The 21,162-nt window shown below is 33.4% G+C and overlaps 1 protein-coding gene across 3 annotated transcripts in view; it reads right to left on the bottom strand.

The window, feature by feature from the left end:
• Positions 1–21,162, bottom strand: part of DPYD (dihydropyrimidine dehydrogenase) — a 788,803-nt gene that overhangs the window by 501,201 nt on the left and 266,440 nt on the right. For all 3 annotated transcript variants that reach the window (XM_026497557.4, XM_057310448.1, XM_048220250.2), the window contains exon 8: positions 20,258–20,345. In XM_026497557.4, the coding sequence (XP_026353342.2) occupies positions 20,258–20,345 (88 nt within the window). The remainder of the gene's footprint in view (positions 1–20,257; positions 20,346–21,162) is intronic.

Here is a 21,162-nt window from a genome sequence, read left to right as displayed (position 1 = left end):
TTAATACAACATTAAAACTCCTAAACTACAGGAATTTAGGAGTAAAATACTGTATAATTCCAATAGCTACTTATTAAGTGGTCATTTATTTCCCAATTTCTGATTAAGCTTCCTGATTTTAAATTATAAGGAAAAGGACCTAAGCATTTAGACTTACTTAATCCATTCCTTGCCCAAGTTCAAGTTCTAATCATCTCTTCTCTGCACTGTATAACAGTTCTCTAGCTTGTCTTAACATGTCCAGTCTCGTTACTCTCATGTTCATACCCTATCTAGTGAGACAATGCTACTTGAAACATTTCAATCAGTTTTTATATTCAACAGAATAGCAACCTAAGTTCCTTAGCATCCTACAGGACCTCCATGATCTGCTTCTTGACTAACTCTCCAGCCCAGACACTCAACAAACAGAGATTCAAGCACTACAGAAACACTAAACTACTCAGGAGTTATCATGCTAGTTCACTGAAACATCGTTCTCTTAAGCCCTCCACCAGTAATAAAGCCCTCCTTCCAATTTCTCTTTTCCGGCTAACTCCTAATGATCCTTCAACTCTGTAAAGGTGCCACTCTCTCCAATAAGTTTCCATGACCCTCTTCCCCTACCCTAATAAACATTCTTACACTGAACTTCATCAGGGTCATGGTTAACATTGGGCATCCCGATTATGCATTCACAAAACTCTGGGCATCTCTTGATCACTACATACATTACCACACTGTGTTGTAATTATGTTACTTTGCACCCAAGGAGCCTTTAGTCTTCATGAAATTAAGGGAAATGTTTTGTTTTCCCTGTTACTAAAGGCTTAACAAGCAATACCTGTGACTTCTTTTGTTCAACACAATGTCTGTGAAGATTCAACCATGTTGTTTCAGGTCTCAGTAGTGTATTCCCTTTTGTTGCTGAGTAGTATTCTATTGAGTGAATACGCCAGAATGTGTTTAATCCATTCATCTGTAGATGGACTTTCGTATGTTTTACCATTTTTGGCTAATATGAACATAGATGTAGAAGTCTTTACAGTCTATACTTTTTTTTCTCTTGGTTAAATATCTAGCAGTGGTATTAATGCATTGTAGTGTAGGTAAATGTTTAACTATATAAAAAATTACTAAACTATTTCCAAAGTACATTTTGCACTTTGACCAGCAATGCATGAAAGTTCCAGTTGCTTCATACCCTTGCCAACCTTTGGTATTGTTAGTCTTTTTAACTTTGGTCATTTAGTGGGTGTGAAGTGGTTTCATTTTGTGGTTTTAATTTGCATTTCTCTAACGAGTAATGATGCTAAGTATCTTTTAAAGTGCTTATTGATTATTCCTGCATATTTGTCTGCCTGTTTAAACCTTTTGCCCCACTTTGAAAATTGGATTGTCTTATATATTGTAAAAAAAAATTCTTCGCATATTTTGAAAATACACAAATACCTTTGTCAGGTGTGTAGATGTATTTTTTCTCCCAGTGTAGTATGACTTGCCATTTCATTTAAAGATCAGACTTTAATTTTGATGAAGTACAATTTATTTCTCGAATATTAATTTTTTTGTTTCCTTATCTAAAAAAGTTTTTCTTTAAACTATTTAATAAACACAAAGATTTCCCCTAAGGGAAATGCCTAATTTTAATGAGAATTACTCTAACAACCACTAAGCCTTTGGCAACCACTAAGCAGTGTGATAAGCATCACAGTTAACCCCACTTTTAATTGTCATCTCTACCTAAAAGATAAGGAAACCTGAACAGTGAGAGTTCAAATAACTTACTCATGGGCACAGAACTAGTAAGGGACAGAGTTGGGATTAAATTCAGGTCTGTCATGGGGCGCCTGGGTGGTACAGTCATTAAGCGGCTGCCTTCGGCTCAGGGCGTGATCCCAGCGTTCTGGGATCCAGCCCCACATCAGGCTCCTCCACTCGGAGCCTGCTTCTTCCTCTCCCACTCCCCCTGCTTGTGTTCCCTCTCTCACTGGGTGTCTCTATCTCTGTCAAATAAATAATAAATAAATAAAAATAAAATCTTTAAAAATAAATAAATAAATAAATAAATAAATAAATAAATAAATAAGTAAATAAAGTCAGGTCTGTCTAACCTGGAACTCCCTGCTCCCAACCTTTACTGCCTTTATAATTTTAAGCCCAGGTGGTGATTACACCGGGAATTTTAAAGATCTAGAAGGCTTTTACTCCTAGTACAGATCATAATAAATGTTTGTAGAATGAACATATAATTTTGATATAATTAGATATGTCCCAACAGGCTGCTTGTAAATTGGCACTCCGGAAATTTGGGGAAAATTCCAATGATCATTTTTATATTACAAAATACAGTTTGTACATGGGTATGTGGGTGATATCTGCTCCATGTATTCAGTGATGGAAATTCTTTGGTTTTCTGTATTGCTCTGAATAGTTAGAATAGTTACAGTTTAAAAAGATCAATCCATAATCGGAAGTATTTTCCACACTATGTATATTGAACTATTGTTCTTTAACATATGGCTAATTAAGTCTGACAGAAATCAGAACCGATGTTTTTCTTTTGACTAAAATTTTGGCCTAAAGGCTTAGCTTAAAATGAATTATCTCATTCTTCAAATCAGTAAATAAGACTTCTCAACTTGCTATTTTTTTACAATCAAATGTCATTGACCTAGAATATTTAAAAGTGAAATATATGCACATATTGTAAGAACTCAAGTTTCTGAATGAATGCTAAAGTAGGGTGCCCTTCACTGAATTTCATGTTTATTTTGCTCTCGTGTCCTTCTCCTCATTCACCTTCATCTCTTCCATTTCCACATCACCATACATGAATATTGGATATTCATATGTTCATCCAATTTTCACAGAAGCCCAAAGTACAAAGCTCTGGTAATACAGCATAACATGCTTAAAGATGAATTTATCTTCAATCTTCAACTTATAACATGCCCTACGTTTTCCTCATAGTAATATTCTCAAATGGCATGGTAACTGAATCCATCACTATGCTGAAGCAAAACATAAGTTATTGCTAAAGACTAATAATTTGTGAAAATGCTACTGCTCCTGTATTTTTGCAAATAATATGTTTGTCATAATAATTCACTAATGGGGTTATTTAATGACCTGATAAAATTAACTCCTTTTCAAAGCAATTAATTGGAACCTGTGTATAACTTATAGTTGGACAAACTGGCTCAAACCAGCTTTGTGTGTTGGTTTTATTTTTATATCCTTAAAGGTATAATAATGTTGTATGTCCCCTAGGATACCTATTAAATAAATAATCACTAATTTCATTGTAAGAAGTTCAAGAACTATTTATTTTGTTTTAATTATAAATAAACAATAAAACCAATGTTCAATAAAGGTATCATCCCTACTTGTTCTCTCCATTATAATAAAATGCTTTATTTTATTCTTTTTTTCCTTCCACCCCATAAAAGTAAACTGGTATTAAGACCTACTATAAATGTAAAATTAGTTAAGTAACAATTTAATGTTCTTTGTCTGTATTTTTCTTCTTTATTATGCAGTTTCTTCTCCCCACTTAACATTTGCTGTTGTGTGTATTCCTGGAGAGGAGCTATTGCTCTCCTTTTATCTCTCTCTCTCCTCTTCCCTGAAAAGCAAAGTGGACTCACTTGGCTGACATGTTCCACCTTGGAATTCTTTCCATCTTCACCAAATTATTTCTCTATCAATGAGGAAAAAGTATCTTAACTTTCAAAAACTAACACATCTGCCTCTGTTCTTGTTTTCTAGTCTCCTCTTGTTCTTCTCCCTTCTTCACCTTAAATATCATTTCAACTTTTGTTTTCCATTTACTTCTTTACCTTGCCATAAAATGTATCCATGTTTCTCTATAAAAACAGTAACAACTTTCTCACCTCTCCTCATCCCTTAAGCCATTCTACCACTCCTTACTTCCCCATGATTATCTTACTGGGTGCTTTGGAATGGTGGAAAACTACAAGGTCTGGACTTCTTGAGAACTTTGTGGCTTTAGGCAAGCCACTTACCCACTCCTGGTATAGCTTCCCCAGCATTAAAATGGGTGTAATTAATACGTATCCCCTGGGATTATGGTGTGGTTTGAATGAGATTCAATGAGATCAGGTGTGCAAAGTCCCTAACACATAGTAGGTTTGGAAAAAATGTTGGCAAAATGCTCTGGCATTGATGGCTAAATGCCAAATTTTATATTTACAATGAAACAGATGTTCAAATAAGTGTGATTTATTTGTGTTATGGTGAGAAAACCTCTCAGAAACACCCAGTGGACTTGCTAGAATAATTGTTTTTCTTCTTTGAAGTTATCAAGGTACTGATAGAGCTTTTAATGCTCTTTCGAAAAGCTCAACAAAGGTACCTCCCACAATTTAAATTCAGGACCCTGAAATAAAGCTGCATTTCAAAATAATCCTCACAAAGTAATCATGAAACATTCACTAGCTTGATTAATAGATATTTACAATCGCCTGAATGACTTGGCTCTGGATTTTTGTTCATTTCCATTGTAACCATATGAAGAAAGCTCACATCTATGATAATAAGCCCATGTTTAACTGTTCAGTATCATGCCACTCATCTCCACTGGTGGGCAGAATGATCAGGAACACAGTAAGAATTCCCAAAGGATCCCAGATTCCCTTTAGCATCCCATAAATAAAAGGGAACTCTCCACAAAAGCCAATTCAATAAGAAAAGTATATATCACTCTTCAGCTAAAAGGTAGGTGGTCTTAATAGCAGGTTTGAGCATTTTTAGAGAATTATTTCCTTTTTTAATAGAAATAAAAATCAGTATAATTAAAAAAATCGAGCACATTTAATGAATGCCATTGGTTAATAATATTATATATTGTTACCAGAATTCTAAACAGTTACAATGTTGGGGGTGGAGAATTTAGCATAACTGCTGCAAATGTTTAAAAAGGTCTGTTTATCTGACCTAATATATATTGTATATGTAGTAATAAGTATTAAGTAGAATTTAATGCAATTCACTATTACAAAGTCATTTGTTACAAGGGGAAACATAAACCCTAAAACCAAAGACTTGCCTGAAAATTTCCACCATCTTCCTTTTTATTTTCTGTACCAATCAACCTACAATAGTTAGTGCAGACCATATGTTCAATAATTCTGCATTATGGAAACATAGAATCTGTGAGGACTGATTTTATGTTTCCCTAATGCATAACACATATTTTCTTAAGAGACAACAGGGGAATAAAATATTTAACTATGATGGCGGCAAAAAAGTTCGTTTCCAAGACCTATTTAATAGTTGTAAAATTAAGAGAATTTCTAAATGTGTTACATCATATACCTATGGTGATAAAATTTATAGAAAGCTTGGGACAATGCTCTAAGGAAGATGCAGATTTGAAAAAAATTGTGGCAAAATTTATTATTATTATTTGCATAATATTATTAATAATTATTTGCATAAAATTATTACTATTATTCACATATTATTTGCAATATTATTATTATTATTTGCAGAAGAACTTCATTGGTTACTGAGGAAAAGGGATAAATTTACGTCTCACTTTATATGATTAATATATCTCTATTAAAAAAATCACTTTTATAAACTATATATTATATTAATTCTTATTAAGGAAATTTGCCTTTTTAAGGGACCCAAGATAATATTTTTACTTTTAAAGTAAAAGATTTTCTTCCCCAATGTATGCCTTCTAAATATACATTTATTATGCCAAATTTTCTTTTGAAAGGTTTCTTTTCATGTACTTATTTAGTATTCCAAACTTACTTAACACAAATATCTAGTATTTCCAAGTCCACTCCTTAGTAAATAATAACCAGGTGCAATGGTGTTCAAGAATATTGGCTCTGCACACCAAGAGTTGATATTAAAACATCATGCTAAAGAAGTTCAGTCCCTCATATGGGCTACTTTACTTTTTCTCTGTTACTACAAAAGATTTCTCTAAACACAAAGAGTTAGCTAACTAGTATATACTATGGTAAAATGAAGGATGCGATAACACTATGAATAAGTCATGTTGAAATAATATCCAATGACATGGAATTAGAACATATTCATTCCAGCATGTCTGAATATCACACTCAGTGAACATGACAAGTCACAGAATTTCACTGGGACTTAAGTTTTCTCATGTTACCAAGGGTGGATATGAAGAATAACCACATGATATCACCAATGCCACGACTTCATGTAATACCTATAAGCTGATGACATTAATGACTGTCATTTTTAAAAATCCTACCATATGCCAATTCAGTGAAAAATTACTTTATTATATATCTATTACTCCCAATAACCATAAATGATGAGATACTGACTGAAATTGACTAGCTTCAAGGCTCATGATTTTTCTACTACAGCATACAGCAATTAATACCAAATCTACATCTCCTGTCCACAAACTTCTCACCTAACTTCCAGTCCTAGTCCAGTACACCTGAGGGCTCACTGGATTTTTCCACTAGGATATCGCAAAAAATCCAAAAAAAAAAAAAAAACAAAGTAAAATCAGAATCCATAATCTTCCCCTCTTTTATTCTTTCGGTAAATTGTCATCACCATCCATCTAATTGGTCAAAGGAGTGCTGAAGACATTCCTTCAATTCTCAACCTGCTTTGCTGCTTCTTATTCCTAATCTCCACCAGCTATTATCTAATCAGGTGCTAAGATCCACTCATTGTATTTCCAGTTCTCAGCCCTATTTCAGATCCTCAATTTTCTTCAATCTGAATTATTGCAATAACCATACATAAAATTTCCCAAAACCTGGTCTTGTCCTTCCCCTACCCATTTCCATAGTGCCACTGAACCAATCCCTCTAATCTCTTACATCTCATGTCAAAATCCTTCATCCTCCACAGTAAGTACGAAACATACTAACTTAACTAAATTCATGTGTATACCATGCAACATCTATGGAATCTGTTTCTGTTATATCTGTTTGGTCCTACTGACTAGCACACATCCCTGGCAGTGAAAGCTTCTGCAACACTATGGAGTTGTCACATACGATATTCCCTATATCTGAGCGTACTCTTCATCTTCTGCCCCCTACATGTTCCCTGATTTGGCTTTTTCCTACAGAGGTTGAGAGTCTAGGATGAGTAAGCGGAAGTGCATACAAGTAAGTGAATAGAATGTTTAGATGCTATGCTGCTGTGTTACATATTGGGAAATAAATAGTTAACACGGGGACAATTAGGAAATATTTGTGTGTCTATCTCCCCTCGAATTTGTAAGCTTCTTAATAGCAAGGACATAGTAGTCACTTATCAGAAACTTGATATTTGCTGAATGAGTGAGTATATAAGCAATAATGGGAGTAAAAGTGTTAGCTTTGTAAAAAATTATGAGAAAGAAGGTCATTTATGTTTGTTAATACCTTAAGCATATGTCTGTTAATATTTTGTCAGTGATACCAGAGTTGGAGTCTAAAGATAACTTACAAATATCAGATTTTTCCAATACCATTTTAAGGTTGTGTGGGCCCAACTAAAAAATAATATATATATAGCTATGTGTATGTATTAAACTATTAAAAATGCATGTTTTAATATGACATTGAGTCAAAACTTTTTTAAATCTCTACCTTATTTTGTGTATTGTTCTGAGATGTCTTGGTATTTAGAAAACTTTAAAGCCTACAAATGAGCTTTCTGACTCTCCTTCTACAGAAAAAAAAAGAGCCATGGAATGAAAACGTTGTCTTTAAAAATTTTACTCTTTCTCACTTTATTCTCTTCAAGCTTTCATTTCTCAGAAAGAGGACTGTAAGTTGCAAAAGGATGGAAGATGAGAAAAACAAACAAACAAACTCCAAGAACCAAGAGGGATGGTTTCATAAAATATATATGTATGCATATGTATAATATGTGTACACTCCTACACACAAACACACAAATATGAGGGGGGAATCGTGATGCTTCAAGTTTTGTTTTTCTTTATCAGGACTACTTTGGCTTTTGAGGGTCTTTGGTGGTTCCACACACATTTTAAGATCGTTCATTTTCACTCTGTGAAAAATGCTGGTGGTATTTTGATAGAGATTGCATTAAATGTGTAGATTGCTTTGGGTATTATAGACAACTTAGCAATATTTGTTCTGCCAATCCATTAGCATGGAATTTTTTTCCATTTCTTTATGTCATCTTTGATTTCTTTTATAAGTTTTCTATAGTTTTCAGAATACAGATCTTTTACCTGTTTGGTTAGGTATATTCCTAGGTATCTTAATGGTTTTTGGTGCAATTGGGTATAAATTGGGATAGGTTCCTTGATTTCACTTTCTGCTGTTTCATTATTTGTGTATGGAAATGCAACAGATTTCTGTACATTGATTTTTGTATCCTGCGACTTTACTGAATTTGTGTATCAGTTCTAACAATTTTTTGGTAGAGTCTTTCGAGTTTTCTACATAGATTATCATGTCTCTGCAAAGAGTGGAAGTTTGACTTCCTCCTACCCAATTTGGATGCCTTTTATTTCTTTTTGTTGTCTGACTGCTGAGGGTAGGACTATGTTAAGTAATAGTGGTGACAGTGGACATCCCTGTCTTGCTCCTGACTGTAGAGGAAAAGCTCTCAGTTTTTCCACATTGAGGATGATATTAGCTTTGGGTATGTCATATATGGCCTTTATGATGTTGAGATACATTCCTTTTATCCCTACTTTCTTCAGAGTTTTTTATCAAGAATGGATCCCGTACTTTGTCAAATGTTTTTTTGCATCTACTGAGAGGATCATATAGTTCTTATCCTTGCTTTTATTAATGTGGAGTATCACATTGGTTGATTTGCAAATATTAAACCACCCTTGCAGCCCAGGAATACATTCCACTTGATCGTGGTGAATGATTCTTTTAATATACAGTTGGATTAGATTTGCTAGTATCTTATTGAGAATTTTTGCATCCATGTTTATCAGAGATATTGGTCTGTAATTCTTCATTGAGTGGGTTGTCTTTGTCTTGTTTTGGAATCAAGGTAATGCTGGCCTTGTAGAATGAGTTTGGAAGTTTTCCTTCCATTTCTATTTTTTGGAACTGTTTGGGAAGAATCTGTATTAACTCTTCTTTAAATATTTGGTAGAATTGCCCTGGGAAACCATCCAGCCATGGACTTCTGTTTGTTGGGAGATTTTTGATTACTGATTCAATTTCTTTTCTGGTTATGGGTCTGTTCATATTTTTTATTTCTTTTCAGTTTTTGTAGTTTATATGTTCTTAGAAATGTATTCATTTCTTCAGATTGCTCAATTTATGGGCATATAGCTTTTCATAATTTCTCTTATAAATGTTTGTATTTCTGTGGTGTTACTTATGATATCTCCTCTCATTCATGATCTTATTTGGGTCCTTTCTCCTTTTTTTTGGTAAGTCTGGCTGGGGAGTTGTCAATTTTTTTTTTTAAAGATTTTATTTATTTATTTGATGGACAGAGAGATAGCCAGTGAGAGAGGGAACACAAGCAGGGGGAGTGGGAGAGGAAGAAGCAGGCTCCCAGCGGAGGAGCCCTATGCAGGGCTTGATCCCAGGACCCCGGGATCACGCCCTGAGCTGAAGGCAGACGCTTAACGACTGAGCCACCTAGGCGCCCCATCAATTTTTTTAATTAAACGTGAATGTACTTAATGCCATTGAAGTGTACACTTAAAAAATGGTTAAGATGGTAACTTCTATGTGCATTTTACCACAATTTTTAAAAACGAATTTTAAAAGGGAAATTTGTAATTAAGAAAAAAATCATTATTTATAAGGAACAGCAACTTAGAGGATTGGTTAGGAGTATGGCTTTGGTTTCAGGTGGACCTCAATTCAAATCCAGGTTGTAGTACTGAGAATATTACTTAACATCTCTTGACACAATTTATACATACATGAAATGGAGGTATCAACAATATCGATTCAATATTACTTTGTGGGAATTAATTTATGCAAAAAATTTAGCCAATACTCTACAAAATTAAGTCACTGTATATTATATTTGCATATACAAAATTTGTATTTATTAATTGCATCAAAGTATTTTACCATTTTTCTAAATAAATAATAACCTTTTACATTTATTTTGCAAACTATCATCCCTAGCACACAGCTAGACATATGGTAGAAGTATAACAATATATGTTAAAATATGATCAATGGTAAGATGAAAAGAATAAGTACAGTAGACAAGCAACTGAATGCAATACGGTCTTTATAAAAGACAAAAGAAAGGGTATTTTATCCCAGTGAAAAGGAAACTTAACCACAGATGTGAAGTAGCAGTCAATTTTATTTTATTTATTTTTCAAAGATTTATTTATTTATTCGAGGGGGGAAGGGCAGAGAGAGAGGGTGAGACTCTCAAGCAAACTCCCCACTAAACAGGAACCTGACCAGGGACTTGATTTCATGACCCTGAGATCATGACCTGAGCAGAAATCAAGAGCTGGACGCTCAACTGACTGAACCACCCAGGTGCCCCAAATAGCAGTCAGTTTTAAAACATGCTATTCTAGCACTGACAGATTTATCAGTGAAATGGAGATATTAAGGCTCAACAAACAAAACTATTGTGTACATAAGAAAATAAAGTGTAGAAACACAAAATAAGAACGTAAAGATCCAAGGAAGCAATTTTCTAATTAAATATGACATTCTTCCACTAAACTGGACAAATTCACATAATCTTTGACTGATTAATCCAGGTATCAATATATTCTTCTCCAAATTTAATTTATGAACTAAGAGTTGTATACACAATTTATCTCCATAACACAAGCAAAGTGAACATCTGTTAACTTTCTGCCATGTAAGTTTGTGTTTGGGTGGGTGGGTGCGAACAGAGCCTCTGATGTGTAATACTCTTTCCATCTGCACACCAGGTGGCACTGCATGGTTAATCAGAAGATGATAACACACATCAAGATTTCTTATGTATTTGGAGATAAGAAAATAAATAAATCAAAATTTTGTTTAATTTTTTTTTTCTTAAATGTCCACAGTAACTATATTTAATGATTTACTTTAAAGGGTTATGTTATTTGAGTTAATAATGTAAATTAATCATGATTACAGTATTGCTTTTCCCATATTAATTCTTATATAATTTAAATAATATTGCCAAGAAATATGAGTTTAAGAAATTGAGAAAGGATAACCAAAATAGGTTCTATCCCATTGATTTCTATTTATTCATTTAAGTAAATTTGTGTCACACAATTGAGCCTTGGGGAATTTCAGACAACATGAATTCACTAGATGCCCCTTAAACAATTTCAAGGTTGGGTCTGTTGAAAAACCGATTTGATATATATTTCAATTGAATTTCTTCTAAAACAGATTTATTACTTAAAATACAATGCCTTAATGAAGTCTCCTCTTAAAAGCAACGATCTTGCTTTAGAACATACTGCTTTTAAGTATTTCATGTCAAAGAAGGTGTTATTTAAATGTCAATGAAAATAATATTATTCTATTTGATCTAATGCTGCTTAGCTGAAGGTATAATAGCCCAACCTGTATAAATACATAATAATAGATAAATAAGACACACAAATTAGCCTGCAAAGTTTCTCATTCCTATTCTTTGGAAAGATTATTTGTAGAAAGAAATCTGAAGCATATGTAGAAATATACCTAATTTCTTCTAATTTGCATCAACTTTTGCCATTTCCATATGATTTTTCATTCCTCTCTTATTAATCCATCTTTCCTCGTGTGTTATGGGTGCCCCTCATTTTACCAAGTTTTGCATACAGTGATTTGCAGAAGTGTAAGATAAGCAGGATTGTGAAGTTTATAGGGTGAATAAAGCTATCTGGTGGTATGTCTCCTAGCTCTAATTTGAAACCACTAACATATCATACATATGTATTCAATGTCATGAGTTCCAGATTCAACTTCATTGATTTGGGGGCTTGGAGGGAGAGTTTGTGTATTGTGATGTTCCTTAATTATCATATGACAATACCCACCACCTCAGTGACTTCTAATTTTATTATTTATCTCAAAGTTTATTCTTCAACATCAACATTCTACTTTCAGAGGACAACTCAGATCTACAGGATGATTACTACATTTCTATAAAAAATAACCCATCATGATGCTGTATGTTCAACAACATCCCTTTCCAAGTTCAAATGGTATTTTTTACCCACAAAAAAAGGTAACCAGCAGCCATAAGCAGCACTTGAAAGAAAACATTTTGGTTAGTCCAGTAATTTTCCAACTCTTTTTTCAGTTACTTTTTAAGAGCTGATTAAGCTACTGGGAACTACTTAAAAAAAAAAAAAAAGTAGTGCTCGAACAATGAAAATGACAAAAAAAATAGGTTTTTTTCTTCTTTAAATAACTAATGTTAAGTGAAATATATTTTCATTCCATGAAATATATATGTAGAAATGTAATAATAATTTCTCCATGTCTCCATCAAAAGAAACCCAGAGAAGACAAAAATGTTCAACAATTTAAAATAAAATTTACATTCATAAAAATGTTTAATAAAAATATGGCATATAGGCTATTGTAAAATAATCCTCTTGCTAAATTAATTATGTCCTTTTTTTACTGTAAAATGGGAGAAATAGATTATTTCAATTAATTAAATCAAGAATACACTTGCTGTTTATGGAGAATGTACAATATTCCAGGAATTCTACCAGCAGAAAGAAGTCACTTAAAAAAAATGGATTTTCTTATATCACTGACTTCATCATACAATGCTTATTACTTATTAAACACCCTCAAGCAAATAACATTACCTTTACCAAAATGCTCAAAGACAATACCTAATATTCAGCACAAAAGTGTAATTCTTAATGTAATGACAAGGTATAAATATAAGAATGACATGAACTGTAACATTTAGAATTTAATTCATTGTCTTTGAGTAAGTAACAAAACCACGAACATGTCTTTGCATTTTGTAAAAAAAAGAGAGAGATAAGAAGATTCTTGGAAAGATCCATGAATTAAAAAAAAAAAAGCTAAATGATCAAATAGTTTCAGACTTCTCAAGAATTATTACATTGTTTTTCACTTCTTCCTTTGTTTCTCTTTTCTTTTTATTCTTCCAATTATTTTATTTCAAAAAATGTTACTGATGTTATACTATATTCATGTTACAAAATGGGCTAAACTATAAAATACAACAATTTTAGAAACTAATCCTTGCTCTCAAAGGTTTTTAATATACTGTGTTTGTGTGTGGGGCAAGGGAGTGGATATATGCACACAACCAAAAATAATAAAAGGAAAACTATATTTAGTTCTATAAATGACGTAGAAAACATTTTGCTATATATGAACACAGAATAAACATTTATCTCAGCAGGATGAGTATGAATGTCTTATGTAAGAAGTGGCATTTGAGATGAATATTGTAAGTATTGACTTTACCATATGGAGACAGACTAAAAAATTTTCTCAGTAAAGACAAGACTATGAGCCAAGATATAATGACGGAAGAGTACAGGTTACTTTTGAGGGATGTCTAGATATCTGGTGGCAAGAAAGATCTATAAAGCAGTAGATTTAAGGCCAAAGGGGTAGATTTGGACAGCTTATTGTAGCCATGTTGAAAGTCATACAAAGAAAATTCTACTTATTCTGAATGCAGTGACAACCACTAAAAATATTTGAGACATTTACAGCTTGTTTTTAAGAAGTGTTACCTGATATGGAAAGTTTTTCATATTAGAGTACCATATTCCTAAGAGAAGCAGAGTAATTTTGAGCAACAGAGATAACCATCACAGGGACCAGGATTACTCTGCCACGATTAGCACCGTCTCCTAATATAATCAAACTATTCAGGAATCAATGGCAGCTTAGTGAACTTGAAATTGAAACAAGGTCATTTTAAAGAAAATAAACTTTTCTCTTTATCTTCATGATATGGGCTCAAAGAACTCCAGTTCCATTTATTCAGGTGTCTTTAAAGAGATACCACCAATATTTTCTCAGATTTTTTCCCCCTTTCTATACTTGTAAAATTCACCAGTCCCTATTACCTGCTTCTGCAGATGAAGATGCACTTTCTATAGATATGTTAATATGATCAAAGAATAATTGCCCTACATCTATTTTATCTCCTTCTGGGGGCTTTGCTTGAACTCATTAAATGATGATTTAATGAACTCTCAGCTGGAATTCTATTTCCCTCATTTCTGAATTCTTGGGAGCCATCTCACAATTATACCCGAGTACTTATAAGTGACACTAGATTAGACAATATTACAAATTTTAAAAAAGTGGATTGTCAAAATGCCTTTTTTTTTTTTTGCTTAAAATTAAATCAGGTTTATTACTTTAAAATAATCTATGTAATTTTGCACAATCCCTAAACAACTTCAGTTTTTATCTGTGGACAGAAGAGGGTGGTCTAAAAACCTTATTCAATTTTCTGCTAAATAAATAGAAAGTACACATGATTGTGTACAATTTAGAAACTCCTGATTAAGAAACTAATTAAGAAAAACTTTTACAGAGAAGAATTCTGGCTCTAAGAAGGCACAAGAGATTTAACTAAAGGCCACAATGTAGCAAATTTAATACCACAGTTTCTCAATGGACTTTCTTAATTGTAATTATCTCTTCTTCAGCTGTTAAAATATTTGAGAATCATCATATTTAAAAAAATAATATTTTCTTATGGTAACTGGGGAAAAAAGCCAACTAGTGGTAACAGTAAGAAAGTGGGGCTAAATACAAAAAATAATTCTTCCAGATTATGAGTTTCCCCTGTTCATGATCCTTAAACTGGACGACTCAATGTAGGCAGGTGTCATCAGATAACTTGTTGGCTTTCAGCCACTGTGTCTGTAACAGCTTTTGATGTTGAAATTTGGATGTTTGCATTTGTTACATTTTTCCTACTTTTTCTATAAAACCCACTTTCCATGTTTTAGTTGCATTTACTAGTTTCCTTTACGCTTTCTTAATCTTTATTTTCTTATCCACTTAAGGGCCATTTTAAGAGTTAATGGCATAGATTATATTAAAAGTTGAAGGAAAAAAAAGAATTGGGCATGGAATATTTTAACTATACGGCTACTACTACCATTATCACTACCATCAATGTCATTAATCCTACTTAGTTCATTTATAGTTTAATACTGATTTTATAATAATGTAATACCTACTTTCCCCTAGGTTTGGTCAATATTATAACACACCCCCAAACTGCCAACACGTTTCAATATCCTATCAATTTATTTTGGCAAATAGTTAAAACAATTCCATTAAAAATCAATAATTAAAAAATACTTATAGATTTCCTAGTATGTGGCAGGCATTTTTCTAGGTACTTCAGATCTATGAACAAAGCAGACAGAACATTCAGCCTGCAAGAATTTGACTTCTAATAGGCTAAAATAAACGTGTAACTAGCCAATTATAATACAGAGAAGTAAGTGCTATAATAAAGTATAAAGTTTAGTCTGGACATTCAGAAAGGGAACAAGAACATAGTGGTGTGAGAATTAGCGTGAGGAAGCAGCTTCATTTATCCAGACTAAAGAGTGAGGGTAGGGGTGGATCATTAGAAGAGTACTACATGAAGTAGAAAAAGGAACATGTAGGCTAACAATTTAAATAAGAAAATAATGACAGCTGTAGGTCCAGGCAACACCGTGTCCAAATATTGAGAATAAAATTTTTAGATGAGGTAAAACTGAAACAGTTCAAAATGGCTGAAACACACAATTTAATGAGTAAAGTGACTGGAGACATAGCTGTTGAGCAAACCATGAAGAGCTTTGAAAGTCTTATTTTAAGGAGTTTCTCCTCTATCCCGAAGGAACTAGGAAGCTATGGCAAAGGAGAGGGTTTAATGAGGGAATGGCATCATGAGATCTCATTTTAGAAAGATCATTATTTCTGTTGTAAGGATAATGATGTCTGGGGAAACTGGTTAGGAGGTCCAGTATCAGTAAGGGTGGGGAATGGTATAGTGAGAAGTGAATTCAAGAGAAATCTTTGGGGTAGATACAAATTTAAGCATCTCGTGGTGAGACAGGGACTATTTATCTCTATAATATCTTCCTGAGGTTCTGGCTCCCTTTCTGTCTATTGTGATTGCAATAATGGATTTTACTATTATTTCCTCTATAGTCCTCTCTCACAAGTATTAAAAACAAAAATTCAGGAAAAACAAAAAACAAAACCCAAAAAACCTCATCAGGAGAATATACAAAGTTTTCCCATTTATCTGAGGGTGTCAGTGGATGTTCTTTCCCTTACATGTTCGTTTAATCTTTTCGCCACTGCTATGTTTTGTGAGAATACCAGAGATAAATTAGTGGAAAAGGGAAAGAACATGGGCTCCTCTGCAACAAAGGCTAAAGATTCAACTCTTCAGTCATCTAGAACAGATATTCTAAAACCTGACTCTAGAATAGAATCACCCAAAGAACTTAAAAGAAATAACATAAAAAACTATACTCATGTCCAGCCCACTCTGACCACATCACACTCCTCAAATTATATACTATTGTTCTGTTTGAATCTCTTATCATTTTCCTGATTGAAATTAAAATTAAGCTAAAAACTGAATTTGATTTCTTTGTATTTTTAATTCTTAGCACAGTGCCAAGAACACTGCAGTCATTAAATACTTATATAATTCACTCATCAGTTACTTACTGATAGGTGTTGGGCATGCTATGGGAAAAGGCAATTAGTACTTCAGGGTCTTTACAACACAAATCAGTGGCTTTCAAACACCATTAACCCACACTTAAAAAAATACATTTTTAAAATATGCTAAGTACATGCACAAGCACATACACCAAAAACAAATACGCACTAAACTGAAAACATTTTTCACAAATTAACACTTACCTAACAATGAGCAACACATTTAGATATTTTCTATTCTTTTGTGTTGATTTTTGTAAAATAAAAAAAGGAATGATGGCTGTAATTCATTATATTGATTTCCATACCTACCAAAGAGAACCACTAAATACTTTGAAAAAGCCTTGCACAGTGGACGTTCTAACTCTATTTCTGAACATTGACAGTAACACACTCTGCAAGTGCTTTTATTAAAAAAAAAAAAGAACACCAAAATTTTAGTCTTTTAAGAAACCCCAATTGTCTCAAAATAACTCATTCCAGTTAGAAAAAGATACAGAGCTTTGTATCACTTATCTTTATTTCACTTAGAAGAAACTAAAGCTGTCATGGGTAAAAGGATGTAAGTCTCACAATGATGTATATTCAATGTGATGATTTCTTTGTGGACTCTGTTAGCATTAGTTAGGGAAAAACCTAAAAGTGAGCAACTTTTCACCAGCAATAACATACATATTATTAAAAATCAGGAAACATGAGAATATATTTTTGTTAAGGCAATGGATTTATCAAGCTGTCCTTGATAAGTCATATTTAATACAAAATAAAGCCTTTTTTCTTATAGATTGGACAGTACTTATAAATATAGAAGATCTATAAATAGTATTCCCAACTACAGAAGGAGAAAATACTCCATTTTCATTAAGTGACCTATGTAAGCACTAAGTTCAAAGAGTGAATTCTTTGCTCTTCAGTGTTTTATTAAGCTCCCTAAATAAGGAGTCCAAGTGTCAAATACCAATGATGATGCACACCTAAGGCAGAGAGACCTTTATTTCTTTTCACCCTCTATTTTTATCATAAACCTCCTTCTCTTTAGTAACAGAAGTTTAATGGGGGCATATGTCCACCCAGGTAAAGACTATAATTCACAACATCCTCCGTTGCTAGGCATGTTTATGTGACAAGGCTGTGGACAATGAGATAAAAACAAAACAGATATGTGCAACTTCTGGGTCATAAACTTAGAAGGAAAGGAGCTCCCTTCCTTACTTCCCATTCCTGTTAGCAGGAATGTGGGCAGAGTGGCTACCTATTGACCAGGATGGAAGTCAACTGTTGAGGATGGTTCACACCGTTAGATGAGAGAAACTAACATATATCTTGTTTAAACTTCATTTTCCTTTCTAAAAGTGGCCAAACCTATATTCTAAATAATATAGAAGTCCTATTCCAGAATCGACTTCTCCAAACTGAGTGGAAAAAGGTAGGTGAAGTGTGTGAAGTTTACTTACAATATAGAAGCATGGTTAATGAATGAAAGCAGGTAAGGATGCGAGGCTGTCCAAATAATAGGCAGTTATATGGTAACAGAAAGGTCATAAATTCCCAACTTGGCAATCAAGAGTGTCAAATAAACAATTCCTGGAGGTAACACTACTTGTCTTCTATAGACAGAAGCTTTTTTTTTTTTTGACAAGATGAAACTTTCTTGTATATATTTCATATAAAACACTGAAATGGAACATAACTGCATTCTACACATCACTACACCAAAATGTCAAAAGATTCACTTCCCAGCGTGAAAATGCACAGCAACATAAATATGAAAGGACTCCACATTTTAAATGCAGTATTCACACCTCGGTGCAGAGTGACATGGAGTATTGTGAACGGATGTGTCATTATCAAATAACATATGTGAGGAGATTTAATGGAATGAAATAAAAACAAATTAAAACATTATTGATTCTAAAACATGGAAGATATTTCTATGGCTAAAATCACTCAGACTGATAAACTATTTAATTGTTCCAAATTTTTGTTATAATTTGATTATGCAATTAATTTGGAGATATTTCAACGTATTATTTATTTGGCCCCTATCTCTCCAGTACAGAGATTCTTTGTACACAACATTCGTAGAGATCACAAAACTGCATTAGCATATACTATTCCATTAATGGAAAACCTATCTTTTCTGTACAACTGCTGTAGGAAACAACAATGGTGAATTACAAATAGCTATTTGAAAACATGACCAAAGTTTCATACCAATTGCCTCACTAAATTTTCCCTTCATTATTCACAAAGCGTCTTTGAACCTGTACTTATTGAAAGTAACAGCAACTTACTGATCCAAAATTGCCGGTATTAGTAGAATATACTTCATAGACACCTGACATTTCTTTATGTTATTTCTTGTATGTTAATTTACCATGCAAATGTAATGTTGAAAGTAAAACTATATTTGGTGTAGTGCCTTTAACAATGAAACCTATGAAAATATCAGACCTTTTCTCCTTCCTATTCTTGATCTACACAGTGATTATTGTACTTAAATGAAGATAATATAGAGAAATAGCGATGACGTGGAACTCAAGTTCCTGAAGAGAAGGACGTTCAACACAGACATTTAGAAGCTAGAAGCTAGAGTGAAATTTATTTTCCTCTCCATAAGAAGTGACATAAACGGAGTGACAGAGATGGTCTTAGACTTGGTAGCAATTACCTAGGAAGAGAATACATGGCATCCTGATAAGAAAAACTGAGTGGGTTAAGAAGCACTTCTGATAATTTCACTCTAGATACGCTCTGAATAAGGACAGCCCCAGAACAAATGTTACCCAGTGTGTGATCACTTAAAGAAGTGGAAGAGTTTTCGTCTCGTGTAGCTTTATTACTTAGCTATTCACATTTAAGAAGTGTGAACTGTAGGAAAGACAAACTGCAAGACAAGAGGATGATGGACTTACTCAGTTTGTATGCCATAACTGACCCCAGAATGGGGACATGAAAGAATGAAAACAAAGCTCATGAGACAAAGACTAAATTAAATCAACTCTTTGTTCTCTCTGTCCTTCTCTTTCAGTAAAACAGTAAGTGGATGGAAAAAAAATGTTAAGACAACTCAATCTGTGGGATATGTAGACAAAACATGCAGCCATGATACACATGAAGTGCCTTACAGCTCGACATTGTCCATACGACTTCCAGAAGTATAATTAAACATCTTAAAAATTCAGCTAAATATGAAAAGTCTTTAGGAAATTTTGGGAAAAAATGAATGGAACAAATGAAACCCAAGCCAATTCTGTCCTTTATTAACTATTTAGCCAACTGGTTTTATCAGAAAGAGAAAGCTACTCCATCTGGACATCGTTTGACCCAAATTCTGAGCTTCCACGGCATTACTTGAAAAACATCTTGTGTCTTAGAAATGTTCACTGGTAATGATGGCATGGGGAGAGAGTGGGAAATATAAAAATGGTTCTTCCAAAGTCTATCCATAATGAAGGTGAGACAACACAGTTACTTATAAATAGAAAACTTTCTTCAGCCATTCATTCCTATCTGCTCCCTGAACAGATACAACTTCTATTGTGGAAATGTCTGCAGGCACTTATGCTGGACACTGTCGGGAAATTTTTTAAAAATTACAAAGAAAAAATATTTAAAAGCAAGCTACTCACCTATTCCAATGAAAGCAGCTTTGTACCCTTCTTCTTTCAAAGTGCTAAGAGTCATTTCATTTGCTGAAAGGCTTTTGCCACAAATTATCTATAAGAAAAAAAGTTTCAATAATGATATTTTGGCATTTGATTAATTAAAACTTTAACATCAAAAAGAACAGAAACTCAATATACAAAAAATTCCATATACATGTGGACATATTTTTGTCTTTTAGTATACAGGCTTACATATACAAAACAGTATATAAATAGAACACTAACACATCTTGCTTAAGGACTAAATGCAGTTTTGCCTTTTAATGAAGTAGAAGAAAAGCTAGTGTATTTAAAATCAAGTCAGTAAACTTTCATAGCTTGATAAATATGTTCAAGGTACTACGTGGGGCACTTTAAACAATCAAATGATAAATGAGACACAATTTCTGCCTCAATTATAATGAAGATCTGTGAAGAAGATGTACATAAATAAATATAATATAAAACAAAGTGTGATCAGCACATGTCTACAGGAATTCAAGAGGACAGAGCAATTCAGTATGGCTGAGTTCACAGGATGAGAATAAAGAGAGGTAGCAGGATTTTAATAGGGCTTTTTAAAATAATAGATAGAATTTTGATAGAGGACATTGTCCAGGGAAGATGAATAGAGTTGGGAGGCAGAGGGTAGGCACCTATATTAAAAGTCATGATACACTGTTCAGTTCCCAGATATGAACCAATTTTCAGATCTGGAACCTTCTAACTGCAGAGGGTGGCCAAGTCCCCAGGAAGAAGGACCATGCAACATCCTGCCAAATTAATACTGTAATGATTCCCTTAGTCCCCCTCCAAAGGGAACTATGGTCATTTACCCCGGTGACTAAACACTGAGGAAGGGGGAATAATCACAGGTTTCAGGGACATGG

This window comes from Ursus arctos, unplaced genomic scaffold (genome assembly GCF_023065955.2).
Source record: "Ursus arctos isolate Adak ecotype North America unplaced genomic scaffold, UrsArc2.0 scaffold_12, whole genome shotgun sequence".
NCBI lineage: Eukaryota > Metazoa > Chordata > Mammalia > Carnivora > Ursidae > Ursus > Ursus arctos.
This window is presented reverse-complemented; position numbering and strand designations above follow the sequence as displayed.